The sequence below is a fragment of the Daphnia pulicaria genome, chromosome 4 (assembly GCF_021234035.1).
Source record: "Daphnia pulicaria isolate SC F1-1A chromosome 4, SC_F0-13Bv2, whole genome shotgun sequence".
Lineage (NCBI taxonomy): Eukaryota > Metazoa > Arthropoda > Branchiopoda > Diplostraca > Daphniidae > Daphnia > Daphnia pulicaria.
This window is the reverse complement of record NC_060916.1, coordinates 2,489,171-2,505,408: the sequence shown is the minus strand read 5'-3', so window position 1 is coordinate 2,505,408 and position 16,238 is coordinate 2,489,171. Positions and strand designations below refer to the sequence as shown.

Here is a 16,238-nt window from a genome sequence, read left to right as displayed (position 1 = left end):
ACGTCATGTCTGTGTGTGAATCTAATATGTACAACATTGACTTTTTTTATTGGAGGTGGGGAGTGTTATGTGCTGAGAACCTCCTCCTATCTTCTCTTCTTTTTCTTTCTTTTCCCATTTTTTCCTTATTTTGTTGTTAATTCTTTACGATTCCCCATATAGCCAAAACACCAATTTGTAGTTTGTACAATCGCATGTTTTTGTTTTTTGTTTGCCTTCCTTTGCCTCATCCCCCCTCACCAATTTTGATATAATACAATAAAAGACTGATGGTTAAAACAAAATGGAAAATCAAATTCAATCAGTCAAGGCGTGTTTATGTATAAACGTGCCATATGGGTGGAATGAACAGCATTTTGTTGTTTTTTTTGGCCGTCTGTGTGTGTGGATCTATCTACATGATGGGCATTATACCTTTGAAACACACGAGGGGCCAAAGCAGATGATGGAATTTTCTTCACATCTTGTCCGTCAGGCACAGCACGACACCCAGTAAGACGCAAGCCATTCCGACAAACGCGCCTGGGGTAATGTAATAAGGAAAAAAAAAAAAAAAGATAAAATCGAAACAAATAAAATAATTTCAAGAGTTAGTCATTACAACATTCCCGCACGCCAAAAGGATCAAAATTCATAGAGCTGAGAAAAGTTGTGTAAAGAAAAATTCAATCCGTTCACACACAACCGGATTTCCAAGAAAGAAAGAAAATAAGCGTTTTCTTTTTTAGTAACTAAATATAAATGAAAAAGAATATCGGTAATATTAAACCCAGGGATTTTTTTTTTTTTTAATAAGCCGCGGTTTGAATATTATTGTTTCGCTGTTCGTTTTTTTCCTTATCTTAACTAGAATTGGCTTTTCCTTAATACTGTCATTACTTTTCTCAACTCTTTTGGCTTTCAACTCATCTATAAGATTTTTTTGTGTTCAAGTAACAGATGCTGGGAAGATCAAGTATCCCGACACACGCAACTCTACGCCAACGGGCCACCGAATTGCTACTACTATTACCGCTAAGATGGTTACACAAATTTAGCTAAGATTATTCCTTCTTCTTTGGCTGAAAAGTTGAGAAAGAGGATACACACAACCATTCCAAGATACTGCAAAAAGAACGTAGAGATTACGTGCTGAAGTCGGATGCTCTCCCAGACACTGACCCGCTACGGAGGTGAAGAGAAATGTCAGTCCGTTGGTCAATGGAACGGCAATGGAGAGTTCTTGGAGAGCCAAGGCGAAGGAATTAATTCAAGTTTTCGTCCAGGTGATAAAAAAGAAAAAGAAACAAAAAAAGAATGACATTATAATAAAAGCGAATAGATATAACTTTGGCCGCCTTCTCTCTTTTCATCCGTGTGAGTCTATCGCTTCTTCCATCGCCACCTGAAAAGATTGGCTTTAGAGAGAGACGACGGTTATATCCCTTCCCAAAAAAGTGCAGAGCCAAAAGGAGTCGAGGGGCGGATCAAAGTTGAGCTTAATGAAAGAATTTTGGCTTTCATCCGTCAAAAATGGGAAAATACCGGTGGAGCTGAGCGTGAAGTAGAAGAGAATGGAGCCGCACTGGTTGACCAGGAATGGTAGGACAAACTGCAATATACAGAAGAAAAAAAAATACAAAAGATCAGAAGAAATAAGAGCCAACTAGCGATAAGCTAAGAAAAGGGACGTAGAAGCAAAAGACAATTGACGGTGAGGCAGGGGGTATGTTCATTTAATAAGTGGAACGTTTTTGGCCGTGAAACGGCTTCAATTTCAGTCAATGGCTTGATTGTCTTGGCGAGCCACGGGAATATTTTTACATGTATACAGGCCAAAAAAGGACGGACCCAACAACACCTCCAACGTGAACTTCAACCTGCATGAGGGGTCGTTCAACTGGTCAGACGCGGGATGGATTCATTAGCGTCATATTCTTGTTTGGTTCTTTTCTTTTTCCTCAAACGTTGTTTACCGCACTACGCTATCCTATCAGAACATCTTTTTTTTTCTCTCTCTCTCTCTGTCGGATGATGTGTGTGCAGTAAACTAAAAAAGGAAGGAAAAGCTTGTTCTCTCTTTTTTGTTCTTTTCTTTCCCGGAGCGCCCTGTCCAAAAATACATTAGTGAAACTTTTTTGCCTTTTCTTATCGGGTGACATCGCAGCTCTTCGACAAGAAAAAGGCTGGTCCCGATTGTCTCGTTCGGATGAGAGAAAGAGGGAGGAATCTTTTCATTATTGCCGCATTTGAATACTTTCATTAGAAAGCTTTGACTGCTGCTGCTCAGCTCAGAGATACTGTTGCTGGTGTGAGATGGGAGGTGAAGGCGAAAACATAATAAATCAAAAGTCATTCTGAATGGTGAAACAGGTGTGTGTGTGTGCAGGGAGGGAAATTAAGTATAGACTTTAAAAACTTTTAGAATGATGCATTTGAGGGAAACACAATCTTGCAAAAAGTCTTTACCCTGAAGGTGGTCTATCATTAGAACAAACGACAGCTCAATCTACCATGTCAGATCTGACTAACTACAGTGGAGCAGTTTACAAAGGAGACTTCTTTCAAAGCTGATTATTAGAAGTTGGGCTTTTCAAATAGAGATGAAGATTTTAAATGCACTGTTCATCAAAACCTCTATATAGCTGTTTCAAATCCTGTAATTAGGATACAGCTGTCAGACCACTAAAGTGAACCTGGAGAGAAGTATATGGACTAAGGAAAGCACAGAATAACAAGAAATGACTTACTTTCCAATTTAACAAGAGGAATTTGAGTTCTGCTACGAACTGAACCAGGAAATTGGGATGTTTCACCCTCTGGATCCCCGAACTGCCCTTGCCCATCAGGGGATTGGTAACACCCCATAACAAAGCAACGCAAATCAGACTAAGAATCCCTTCTACCGATCAAACAAAAAAAATAAAACAATAACTGCTGTTACGTAGGAAAAAACAATTATGAAAGTTCATCGAAACGTGGCAACATCAAAGAGTTGAATACCTGGATTCATGCTGTGATTGTGTGAATGCGAAAATACCGGATTTTATTGACGCGGAAATTGCGAGCGTGAACTCGATTGAAAAACCAGTTGCTCGTTTTTTTCTTTTCAGGTGCTACAAAGATGCTGAATATATTAATTTAGTTGTTGTACAAAGTCATACACGTGAGACACCGGTGTGCACACTGTGGCGGGATAAATAATACATAACACAATCAGAGTATCAGACATCTAGCGGTAAAAAATGAAGACTAGATTTTTTAAATGGTTGTCTAAATCTAAATAAAATAACACTAACAAAAATTAAATAAGGTAATATTACTCAATTACTGTTCCTGAGGGGCGGGGGGTTTCAGTTTTCAAGGTCTTTAGGTGAATTTAAAGTAATACACCAAACAATATTAAGAATCTCAGTGGCTATCCATTACAACATTAGTTAGCCCTTTAATATGAACCAGTAGCCGCGCAAGATATTGTAGATATTCCTCCTGTATAATAATTCAATAGTTTTAAATTTCAAACGTAAAGTAAATTGTATTCACGGGTTTGAAAAAAAAAGGTTACTTTATTGTTGGATCGTTGAAAGAAATGAAATTCCATATCACTAGCAGATTTAGATGTGGGATTCCCCGATTGTCGGATGACTTCTCCACTAAAAATGCAATAACCAATTAAATATGGCAAACAAATGAGATTAACTTAAGGTTTGGTAGTTACATTTTCGTAATAACGTTTTGGCGAAATCGAAATGTTTTCCATTCGTCATCTGGAAAAATATATATTTATTGAATAAGTATTCAATTTGATTGTCTTCTACTATTCGCGGTTTCACACATGAGCTGACTTTAATTTAATTTTACCTTGTTCTTGATTTTTCGGAGGAGGCTGTGGTACTGATACCGCTAGAACAACTCCAGGAGAACCTCTAGCTTTTTCTTTGGTACCTTACAAAATAAAGTATGAGCCTATACCTTAACTGTATACATTTTTAATTTTGATGGAGGTGTTTCTGAGAGGCAAAATCAGCACACCTTGTTGCGGCGGAACTTTTGGTTTGACATTGGCCTGTGGTTGAGCAGCACCGACTCCTGATGAAATACCTTGAGCTCTATTTTTGAAAGCTTGAAATTGAGCACCTGGAAACATAAATTTTAGTAATACATTTATGGGTAGCAAAGAAATCCAAAAATTCTTACTCAATTGTTTTATATGTACTAGCAGTCGGGAAAGATGATTCAAATACTCTTCCTGCAAAAAGAGATTTTATGCACAACTTAAGGTTTATCATTGAAATTGTATAAATGGGAAAAACTGAATACTTTGTTGTTGGACTTGTCAAAGAAATGATTTTCCATTTCACAGGCGGACTTTGTGGTAGGATTTCCGGATATCCACATGGCTCCTTCACTGTATGTATGGAAATTAAAAATAAAACATTTAAATACAAAGCTAATGTTTCAGCAAGTTATACAAGACATACATTTTAGCGATGACATTCTGCCGAAATTCTGAACTTTTCCAGTCCTCTAGGAAAAAATATAATTATTTATATATTTATAATATGGTGGAACATTTTCATCAGGATCAAGTTTGATTAACCTTCTTCTTGTGGATCGCTTGTTTGAGCAATAGTTTGTGATTCAGCAACATCAGCCCTTGGCGTAACCTTGGTTTTTGGTTCAGTACCTCGGACAATAAATGTTTAGTCTACAAAATATTTTAAATTTATGTTAGAAGTTTCTTTACTTAGCCCTTGTATATGGGTCATCAACCAAACATGATAATTCAAATAATCTTCCTACAGTAGAAAGATTGATTGATTTCACATTTGCATTAAACTCAGTCATATTCGCTTTGGAATATAGTTTTATCACGAAAATTTATGGCTGCAAAGTATTTACTTTAGTGCTGGCTCTTTCAAACGAATAAATTTCCATTTCACTTGCGGTCCTAGTTGTGGGATTTCCCCATTGCCGTATGGCTTCTTCACTGAAATAGTAGAAAATACACAATTTACCCAAATGTTAAATACCCAGACTTGTAAGGATTCAAGTCTTGCTACAATACTTACATGGTGTCAATGAAGTTTTGCCGAATTGTAGGGTTTTTCCAGTCATCTGTAGCCATTTTTCGCATAAATGTCTATCAACGATCGTTTAATTAAGATGTAACTCTCTGGACTTCTTTCTGCAACTGCAAGTCTGCAGACCAAAATAGAAATTCCACGTGCCTCGTGTAGACAACCATAACACAGACATCTAGCGTTAAGAAATTCAACTACGATTTACGCCCTCTAGGCCTTCAGTGTTGCACTCATGAAAAAATAAGATTTTTTTTTTTTTTAATTTTCCTTTTCGGAAAACAATACAACCTATAGTATAACACAACACATACAACCGCATACAACATAAAAAAAGCGTGGTCGAATAAAATAAATTGAATTCAATATTGATTTTTATTTGTATTTATTTGTTCTTACCTTTCTCTTCCCTGTTCGACCGGTCCGCAGGTTAATAATCAGGTGAATCCCCCGTCTCAATATAAACGATAGATTGTCCATAGCCACGTCTAAAACAAATAATGTTGCAGCTATCAAGTGACATTTAAATTTCAAATGGAAAACTTATCTTATTTTGACACGGATTATATAAACACAGGGACTCGTTTATCTCAATTTTATTATTGACCTTTAAGTCAAACCCCAAAATGGGGTCCTATATAATTATGGAACGCACATCCAGTTTATATCACAGTCGCCAACCTAAATACGGTATAAGACGCGTTGTACACAAAAAATGGCAAATTTTCCTGTAGATTTATTCTCCCGGATAAGTTTGTTATTAGTTTTGATTTGTTGGACGACAAGTTCGACTGGCGCTGCGTTTTCCTTAGAAGAAGAATTTCTACAACTGAAGGAAAATTATGTAAGAAAATCAAAATTTCGTTTTCACGTTCCTGTTGTTTATTAGTTTCCTTCAGTTTTTTTATAAATCAATGCATTAATGTGCTGTGTCATTTTTCAATAGATTCAAATGAAAGAAGTCGTGAAGACTTTGGAGTCCAAAGTTTCACAACTGAAAAGCTTGGAGTCGAAAGTGATTCAACTTGAGTCAAAAGATGTTGAAATGCAGGAAAAATTGACTGAACTGGAGGCCAAAGTTCAACAACAAGATTCCCTTCTTACTTCCTTGTTACGGGAGAAAAATGAACGCACAGCAGCCACTGGTTTTGACTCTCTTCCAATTAGCTCCAATCAATCAGCAATTGCCATAAACGGACTGCCGTCTTCATGCGGTGATCTAAAAATTATTGGTCACATTTGGAGCGGAATTTATTTTGTCATGGGAACAGGGAAAATGGAATCCGTTTACTGCGATTTCACTAAACTCCCTGATGATGCGGGTAAGAATTCGATTCTTACGATTTATGCAATTTCAATTATAATATACATTTAAATTTTATAATTGATGAAAAGATTTTCAGAAATTGATCGGATTCGCAGACGTCAAATCAGCGCCTGTTCATTTCTACGTCCAGAGAAATTCTTCATTTTACGGTGCTGGAACTCCGATTTCGTTTCAACTTGCGCGGCTGAACATTGGAAATGCTATGAATTTAACATCGGGGATATTCACGGCACCGCTAACGGGAATTTATTTCTTCTCCTTCACGGGACACATGTATTTACCAATTGCGTCATATCCAGCTCAGCCTACGTTTGGAGTTTTTCTCATGTTGAACGGGGGTAACATTGGGGCGAGTCATGCTGCTGTATACCAAAACAGTAGCACCACCGGTTATTTATTCAGCCCGTTGACCCTTCAGTTGACGCTGAACTTGAAAAAAGGCGATCAAGTCTGGATGATTCTTTTTGACATAACTAAGGATCAATATCTGATTGATGACAGTTCCCACCAAACCCACTTCACGGGATTCTTGTTGGAGGAGGACATAGTCGCCGATAGTCGCCTCCTTTTGAGAGCAACATGATAATCGACTGACATTTGACATAACAAATTTTAAATGCTGTACTTCATGATTCGTATAGACGACCATAAACACCTATAGCGGTAAACAACTACAAAATTTACTCCCTCTAAGTTTTCAGTTTACACTCTTCAATTAAAATTTTAAAAACGACGATTTGTGGGTGATAAATAGAATCAATTAAAGTCAATATTGATTTTTATTTGTATTTATTTTTCTTCTCCTTTCTCTTCCCTATATGTTCCACCTTTTCGACCGGTCCGCAGGCTATAAATCATCGCTGCAGGTGAATCACCTGTCTCAATATAAACGATAGATTATGCAAGGCTACGTCTAAAACAAAAATTATTGCAAAAAACAAGTGTCATTCAAAATTTCAAATGGAAAACTTATCTTATTTGGACAGGGATTATATCAACACAAAAGTTCGTTTATCGCAATTTTATTATTGACCTTTAAATTAAATCCCAAGGACAACAATGATGATGGACAGCTTCTTCTTCCCTGTTGTGTTTCAATGACAAATGTATTTGCGTGTTGCGCGCGTTGGGACAACGATAAAAGGAATCATTGAAGGTCTCCTTACTAGACTTGATAAGAAATAGCTTTAAAGGGTCGGTCTAAGTAAAAACAAACATGCGCTTGCGTTTGGTTTAGCCGAGACTGACTAGCTTATCAAGAAGTAAAGCTGGCAGAGTAAAAACTAGTAAAGTTATTTTTTAACCCCCTCCCCCCTTCCCCCAAGTTTCAAAAGGTTATCTTCTTGTGAGAGAGATATAGATATTCGGTATCTGAATTATATTGGCTTTCGTTGACGTTGTAGCTTTTTAAAAAGTGAGCCCAATAAATGAGAACGCATCGCTTGGACGAATCCAGTTCAAACGTTGAACAAAAGTTAAGCGAAAAAATGGTACACTTTTACACCGGGCCATTATTTATCAAGACAGGACTATTTTTTATTTTGATGTGTTTCATTACGTCATCCGATGCTGGAACCATCGTTTCCTTGGAAGACAGATTAAAAGAAGTGGAAATTAAGCTGGAGACGGAAGTTTATCAACTAAAAGAAAAAAATATTCAACTTGAAAAGAAAGTAACGCATCTAGAGGCCAAAAATGCCCAACTGGAAAATAAAGTTCAAAAACAAGAAACAATTTTGACTTCCCTGTTGCTTCAATCCGGACAACACAAACCACAAACTGAGTCAGAAATAGTTTCAAATAATCGCCAAAATTTAATTCAATCAACTACAAAGAGTGCTGCAATGCCAAGGACGTGTCGCGAACTTTGGATGGCTAATCCTTCCCTTCAGTCCGGAATGCACTGGATCGATCCGGACGGCCAAGGCGTCGGCGACAACCCGATCTACGTTTACTGCGACATGACGTCGGGTGAAATAGATTTTAAAACTAGTTCTTTTCTCTGAATTCAAAATAATTAAATAGTGTTTCCATAACAGGATCTACATCCATTCTACACGACAGTGAATCCCCTATCGACGTGGGTCATTGCGTTGATCCTGGATGTTATTCGCGATCTATCAATTACAACGCGTCCATCAGGCAGATAAAAGCGTTAGTTGAGTTATCATCCGAATGTCACCAGTCGATTAAGGTAAATTATTCGTTGATGAAAGTGAAATGAACTTCTTCAATTTCCCTGGTCATTCCAGTACGATTGCTACTACGCCCTTTTCGAATTTGTTGCCATCCCCTACGCCTGGTGGAACGACAGAGACGGAAATGCGCAATATTTTTGGGCTGGAGAAAACACGGACGGAATTCACACCTGCCAGTGCGGGATCGATGGCAATTGCGTCGATTCTTCCACCAAGTGCAACTGTGATGCTGCGGCGCCAATTCAGTTAGTCGACGACGGTAAAACTTGCAGCATTTCTCGTAAATCGTAATAATGACCCAATTATTTCCTTTTGGCTTAAAATCCGTAAAGGTGTAATCACGAATAAAAATGTCCTGCCCGTCACCCGCTTGAATTTTGGCCGAACTCAACTGGAAACTTCGTCGGGCATCCACACGCTTGGTCGATTCGAATGTAGTGGAACGGTCGCCCTGACAAAAATGCCCACGTCTTGCGAGGATCTTTTGTTAATTGGACACACCCTAAATGGATTCTATTACATCATGGGATCTACGATGATGGAATCCATTTATTGCGATTTCACAAAACTCCCTGACGATGCCGGTAATAATTCAATTCTTACGAGTTATGCAATTGCAATGATTATCTATTTTTTAATTCTATAATGATGATGAAAAGGTTTTCAGAAATGGATTGGATATGCCGATGTCAAATCAGCGCCTGTCCATTTCTATGTCCAAAGAAATTCTTCATTCACTGCTGGTACTACTCCGATTCCGTTCGAGTTGGCGAGGTTGAACGAGGGAAATGCCTTTAATTTGACATCAGGGAAATTCACGGCACCACGGCCGGGGACTTATTTCTTCTCATTCACGGGGTTGGCAAGTTTTCCAGCTTCAACATTACCCTATGATGTTTTTTTTAGAAGTTGGTCTTTATTTGAATGGGGGTCGAATCGGGTTGGGTAGGGTTGAAGAGACAAACACGTACGATAATCAGTGGTCTCCGTTGACCCTCCAGTCAACGCTGAACTTGAAATTAGGCGATCGAGTCTGGTTACAGATTATTATCTTTTCAACAGGGGTGTATTTGTATGACAGCAGTTCCCACTACACCCATTTCACGGGTTTCATGTTGGAGGAGGAAATTGTCGCCTCCCTTTGAGTGCTGATCGCCCGAAATTTGCAAAATCATCATCGACTGACAGTTGACACGGAAAACTGTTTTTGTTTGATTAATAACGGGGAATGGAAGGGAATCCATTTAGTTCTAAATTTCATTAAGGGGTGGGAATTTCTTCTCTCTTTCTACGCAAAATTTTAACTGTGTATGCGAATGCGAACTTACTGAATACACACAGAGATTTGCAAGTTTATATCTGCAAAAATTGATTTTCTTTCACAATCCCATCAATCGTTTACGGTTTTCCCGATCACCCGAGACCTGACCGAATTTGCCGAAGGCCAGATTTAAGCCAAAAATTCGCCATTGAAAACTCAACAGAATAAAAAAAGAAAAACTCAAAAATAATCTCGTGCAAAAATCTCAATACCATGAGTCCGGACTAGTAAAATGTACAAATATTATAAATAAAATTGTGAGAACCAATCGAATAGTTGGACTAAATGGTAGATGCTTACTACTTTCAGACAGAACAACAGAAGACACGAGATTACTGATGAAGACGAACTGGATGAATTCAGAAATTGTCTGATTGGTTGAAGACTAGCTGTAGATAATCTGGGACCACAATAAAAAGCGCACATTTAATTACTCGACAAACTAACAAAAACGGTATCACATATTCAAGAGTAAACACTAAACAACATCAGTGGTCGGATCATCGGATGCACTAGAGGATATTACCGTGTTTATCCATTCATGAAGGAAGCAAAGTACCAAAGGTCTGCCAGTACACTCTGAAATTGATATAATAACAATCCCGTTAAATCTATACTTGCGAAATGTAGAATTTGCGGGCGCATTGGCGACGTTCCGCCTTTCCATAGTGGTACGTCGACAATAACCACCAACCAAAAGATGTGACGATTATTATGGATATTACAGGAATCGGTGTCGGAAACCCTGAGGGCTTGTCATTTACCCTTCAAGGTAATACAACTTTCAAAATTGGGTGAACAATACAAAGATAAATATAAAATCAGGTGAATGTGTGAATGACAAGACGATTGGAATAGGCAAGGAAAACGTCAGATTCAGTCGACGATGGATAAATCGACAAATGGAAGATTTTGAAGCAGGAGAAAGGCCTAGAATAATCAACAAGCCCAGCCATGGTCTCAAACATCAAATTCCCGTTACTAAAGTACCAATAACTTTTTCAACTAACACAGCACACCAACTAAACAACCATCTATTTGTAATGATAATAACAATCCTGAAAACAAATCTTGGCTCATCTCGCAATCCCCTGAATCCAGCCAGCATCCGTCAGATTAGTCGGATTCAGTCGCCTACTTCCACCGTCCAATGCAAAAACAATTCAGCGGCCATCATCGACGACCGTTCGCCCACCCGCAACTTATTTCAACAATACGATCAAGACATTTCAGGGTCATTCTGAAATCTCCTGAGCAAACTGACGACCAGTACTCGTCATTTGAAATTTACCCACATGATAAACAACCCGATAATGTGAAACAAGTCCCAGAAATGACCTCGTCGACTACAAATCTGTGGCTGGCTCTTTCTGATTACCTTCGTAAAAATTCTACGTATTAAAGTACAACATCTCCTTACGATCAACCTTACTATTCAAATGACCCCTCGAATGAGAACCGCAATACAATAAACAGGGATATATTTAAGTACTTAACACTGAAATCACTTCTCAACTACCTAGGACAACAGCTAAATATATTCCAACAACTGGCACGCCAATGACGACCGATCCACCTACTACCCTTTAAGTTACTTCTAAGTTCTAACCTCATCAGTAATTCGATACAGCCACCAACGATCGTTTTAAATCATGATAAGTTTAGTTATTTTCCTACCTTTCCAGCATCAAGTGAAACACCAGTAGCAACGAATATATTCATTCTTCACCAGTCCAGCACCAGCAGAGCCCAGTCACACTGTCAAAGTAGGATCACCAGAGAACGACGCCAATATTTCTGACATCAGCTTGAAGGAAGAGAAATTTGATTTGACCAAATTACAACGGACAATTAAGCGAACTTAGAACAAGTTAAGGAAATCATATCCTAAATTAATATACAACAAAAAAATAAGATAAGATTTGTTTAGCTTATCAGAATGTAGTGTAGCCGTAGAGCCAGCCCTGAATTTAAACCTCTAAAATTAAACCCTAGAATTTGTTGAATAAAGTTAATTGTTAAATTAAAACATAGATGTTATTGAATGTTTTTAGATATTTCTTGATTATCACAGAAAAACAGAATTTGGATGAAAAAAATTTTCTTTTCTCTTTTATGTGGACAAATTTTTGAAAGCATATGAACATAAGAAAATGTTCGAACAGGATTCGAAGCTTAAGGAATGTTGGATCGCATTTGTCTTAATCCGATCACACATCAATGTATACCTGATTCCAATGCTTCTCTTGAGCCATGGTTTTCATATGCTCAAGGTTCACATTTCCACAGTCTACCAAAGTAATTTCGGCCAAAGGATTCGTTTCGTTCATGAAAAAATCGATGCCTTTCTGGCTCACATTAGAACAACCGTACAAACTTAAATTGGTCAAATACTTGAAACTGTTTCTAGTGCAAGCTTCCTCAATGATCTGGTCATCAAGAGTGATACAATCACATATGGAAATCAATGTAAGAGAAGGGGAAAACAAAAGCAACAGCAATAATTTGCGTGAAATAGCGAATGGCGAAGAATAATCGGCAGAGGACAGAATGATTTCTTCCAACATCCTTAACGGAATTACTTCCTTTGAGTAACGAAGAGAAGAGTAGACGCCATCTACCACCGGTTCGGGAGTTTCCAGATTTCTACGACTTTCTATAGCAAGTAGCAAACGGCGAATATTCGGGCAGCACTCGATGATGAGATCGACCTCTTCATTCGTTACTTCCATCAACGGTAAATATAACTTTTCAAGTGTAGGGCCATGAACTTGTAGAAGAGGAATTAAACCACCATGAATAGAGAATGACGGCATAAAGGTTTTCCCAATTTCGATATTTTTTATTAGTTTAAGTTCTCGAAAATCTGAAATAAAATTGCATTTAGTTTCCCAACACATAAGAATACCACAATTTCAGATTTTTCTCACCTAATAACTCCTCATTCGTAAATCCTTCGCCGCCTTTTACATCAATGAAAAGATCGACGAGTGACGGGCACATGTCAACCATCAACGAAACATTGCCTTTTTTGTAGGGGACGTATGGAATCAGGTCGGGTTCTATGGTCCCCATAGACAACTTGGTCAATGAATATTTTTTGGATTCTCTGATTCTAAATAAAACTTGAGGGATATCAGTCGTAGAACCTAACTCTTTCAGCTCTGGTAAATGTTCGATAGCAAATCTAATTCCGGCATGAGTCACTTTTGTGCCAAGAACTGATAATTTGTGAAGGGAACTTTGACCTTTGCAGAAAACTTGCATTACTAAATCGGTCACACGAGGGCAGAAATCAACTAGCAACTCCCTAGGTGGAAAATCTGAAGTTTTATATGATAAATTTTTCTGATTAAAGTAAACACTACCTTATTTTTGGTTTACAAGTTGATCCAAGATTGAGCATGCAAATTGCACCATAAATCGAGGTAGATAAATCAAGGATTTGCAGGTGTTCAAACAGCTGCAACATGGGAGTAAAAGTTTCTTCTACTTGAGTTGGGGATGGCAATTCATTACTACAAAACTTTAGTGTAGTAAGTTGCTGTAATTACAAAAAGTTATTCATTAATCCCCTTTTGCATAATAATGACGAAATAATTATTACCGAACATCTGACCGATGCTAAACTCACGATCCGGAGATGTCTTTTGACACCTTTTTCAGTAAAGACAAATGCATTTTCCGATAAATCAAGAACTTTCGAATGAGGATTGAGGAGTAAATCAAACATCTCTTCTTTTAGCCTTCCGTCTTCATTGATACATTGAATAATGTACTCCAGACAATGTGAAGCTGCATGTAGTGAAAATGAGATAGATAAATAATAGTAACCAATTATTCCACAAAAGTAACACTCACGAAGAAGATAAAAGGGGGTGGAAACGTGCACCAAACTACGCGATGCCGTCCATTTCTCCATGTTATCGACGATACTGTCCATACACAATTCTGATAGAGATTTGTGGTACCATTTCGGCTGAGGCATGGTGAAGATAATGGTAAGAGAAAACACTGAAAGTCTAGAAAACCAAGACGCATTAACCACAACAAATGTCAACGATCACACACTAAAGATTTTTCTGAATTTCTCTCCCTTCCTCTAAGGCGCGAACAGAATAATTGCATTGGACACGAGATGCACTTTTGCCAGATTTTTAAAATAACTCACGTGAGTAGAAATGAAAAAATTGTGCCGCGCGCCTAGCGTCGCCAGTTTCCCTCCGGGACTTTTTGGGTTTATCTTAAATGAGGGAAAGTGCATAATAAATTTTTGGGGGTTAGGGGTAAGGGTTAATTATTTTGTCGCGCAATGTAGGGTGATTGCTCGGCGCTTATTATAGACATCATTTTTGGGTTACACCCGGAATATTCACGGCCCCGCGACCGGGAATTTATTTTTTCTCTTTCACGGGACGGGTGTGTCTTTCATCTTCTTCATCGGCGGTTTTCTTAGATTCTTCTCTTTATTTGAACAGGAATCGAATCGGTTCGAGTAATGTTTACGAGGCAAACACCCCCGTTGATCAAAGGAATCCGTTGACCCTCCAGTCGACGCTGAACTTGGAAAAAGGTGATCAAGTCTGGGTGCAGATTTATTATAATAATAGTACTGGTTCATCCTCGTCTTTGTCTGACGACAGTCGCTATTTAACCCATTTCATGGGTTTCATGTTGGAGGAGGAAATTGTGGCGTCATTTTGAGGTTTGGGGTTCAACATCTAAAATAAACGTCGACACGAAATTTTGGGGAAGGGAATTTAAAGGGAAGAAAATTCGTTCGCCTCTAATTCATTTACGGATTGAAATTTTCAAATAATTTTTCCACTGGTGAATTTGCATTTCAATTGCGCACTCGTCCAGAAAAATTCTCTTTTGTATCTCTAAAAATAAGGGCAGGGGACTCTGAAAAACTTGATTTTCCTGATTTTCTTACAAAAAATACGGTAATAAATGTCTCCATTTGTTTTCCTATCGCAGCTCGAAATTAAATAAATCAACATGAGAATGAAACGCTTTTATTCCCTACGATCTCGTTCATCTTTAGTAATTGCGTTTCACTTTTTCGGTTTTAATTTCCAAAATTTGAATTTCATCCGCCGAAATGGATGGACGCGCCATCTGTTCGCTCGGTGTGAAAATGACAAAAAAAATCTTCAAAATGAAAAACCAACACAACAATTTCAATTTAATCATGTCGTGTTAATTAACAAAACGCCATTACTTAGGCGAATTGAGAATTGAATTCGCGACAGATAAAGAAAACGAAAAGTTCTTACCTGCTACTTCCACTTTGATGATTTTCGTTTTGTATTCCTCTTCAATGTCTTGTTGGCTCAGGTGAAGAATCTTCTTCATCTTGCCAAATTGACTATTCACGTCAATCTCTGCAATCTCAAACTAATTTTAAGCACACAAATAAATGATTTGAACTTTTCTGTGAACAGAGTTGGCCATTGATCAATGTTCACGACTTCACGTTGTTCTGTTATTACCGTGAAATCTGCAGACGACAGGTTGGACGATGCCAGACTGCAATCGAACGATACATTTTCTTTTTCAAAAATATTAAGAAAATAAAAATTGTGAAGGAAATAACATTCTATGAAATAAATTAAAGATAATAAACTAACAACTTATTGTACTGGAAATTTTATTTGTGGCAGTTCTTGTGCAAGCGATAAAGAATATTGACAAGAAAATTTGGCTTTTGAGCCTCAACTTACACAGGGAAAAGATATACATACACATATTATTGTGCTGTCGTATGAACATCTCAGACAAAGCGGACGAGATCAATCAGCCCTGGCATCTAAATTGCTCGATATAAGTTGTACTATGAGACAATGCCGGACATGGAGCACAACAACCCAGCTGGAAATTAATCTGACAAGGGACACCCTTTCGGTCTCCTTTTATTGGTGTTTGAAGAGTAGTCATCGTCGTCGTATTATTCAAAGGCTCGAATTGATCCTCGAAGGATACCAGAGTACAATGCGATCCGTCATTCTCGCCAAATCGGTAGGCCACGCTGTCGGGATCGATCCAGACGGTCAGTTCCAAGGGCAGTTGAATGTCGGCGTAAGTCAGACCGGCCACGATGACGGCCGTCTCAATCAGAGCTTCTCGACCGCTGGATGGATTGAGTCGGATGCAGCGGTAAGCTTGCCCTCGGCTCGGATGCTCCGGATACCAATGATGTTCGAAACGACTGGCCAGCAATTGCTCCAAGCAGACGACGAAATCCCGGCGTTTCTGCTCATCTTCCACTCGCGACAAAATGAAGTTGGATAAGAAATTGGCAGCCACTTCGGTCGCCCGTCGCATAATTA

The 16,238-nt window shown here is 38.3% G+C and overlaps 3 protein-coding genes, 1 long non-coding RNA gene and 1 pseudogene across 11 annotated transcripts in view; 2 read left to right on the top strand and 3 right to left on the bottom strand.

The window, feature by feature from the left end:
* Positions 1 to 16,238, top strand: part of LOC124336056 — a 65,773-nt gene that overhangs the window by 27,317 nt on the left and 22,218 nt on the right. The gene's annotated exons all lie outside the window — the stretch shown is intronic.
* The window catches only part of LOC124336578, a 56,907-nt gene that overhangs the window by 33,046 nt on the left and 7,623 nt on the right, over positions 1 to 16,238 (bottom strand). The gene's annotated exons all lie outside the window — the stretch shown is intronic.
* On the bottom strand, positions 1,530 to 5,211 carry LOC124336384 (mediator of RNA polymerase II transcription subunit 15-like). 2 transcript variants are annotated; one of them, XM_046790167.1, is made up of 13 exons: positions 5,052 to 5,211; positions 4,882 to 4,969; positions 4,727 to 4,778; positions 4,580 to 4,666; positions 4,461 to 4,506; positions 4,300 to 4,387; positions 4,177 to 4,228; positions 4,012 to 4,116; positions 3,841 to 3,915; positions 3,698 to 3,746; positions 3,545 to 3,632; positions 2,983 to 3,468; positions 1,530 to 1,591 (listed from the first exon to the last, which is right to left on the bottom strand). In XM_046790167.1, exons 1-12 carry the CDS (start codon positions 5,114 to 5,116, stop codon positions 3,391 to 3,393), a joined length of 873 nt encoding a protein of 290 aa, XP_046646123.1. In that variant the 5' UTR covers positions 5,117 to 5,211; the 3' UTR covers positions 1,530 to 1,591; positions 2,983 to 3,390. The 2 variants fall into 2 exon arrangements, with proteins under 2 accessions (XP_046646123.1, XP_046646122.1); XM_046790166.1 differs by having other exon boundaries at positions 1,533 to 1,591; positions 3,841 to 3,924; positions 5,052 to 5,208.
* On the top strand, positions 7,792 to 9,932 carry LOC124336172 (annotated as a pseudogene).
* LOC124336201 lies at positions 11,715 to 15,376 on the bottom strand. The gene is made up of 6 exons (XM_046789912.1): positions 15,186 to 15,376; positions 13,768 to 13,928; positions 13,514 to 13,701; positions 13,275 to 13,450; positions 12,837 to 13,216; positions 11,715 to 12,772 (listed from the first exon to the last, which is right to left on the bottom strand). The coding sequence occupies exons 2-6, from the start codon at positions 13,892 to 13,894 to the stop codon at positions 12,117 to 12,119; spliced, it is 1,527 nt and encodes a 508-aa protein (XP_046645868.1). The 5' UTR covers positions 13,895 to 13,928; positions 15,186 to 15,376; the 3' UTR covers positions 11,715 to 12,116.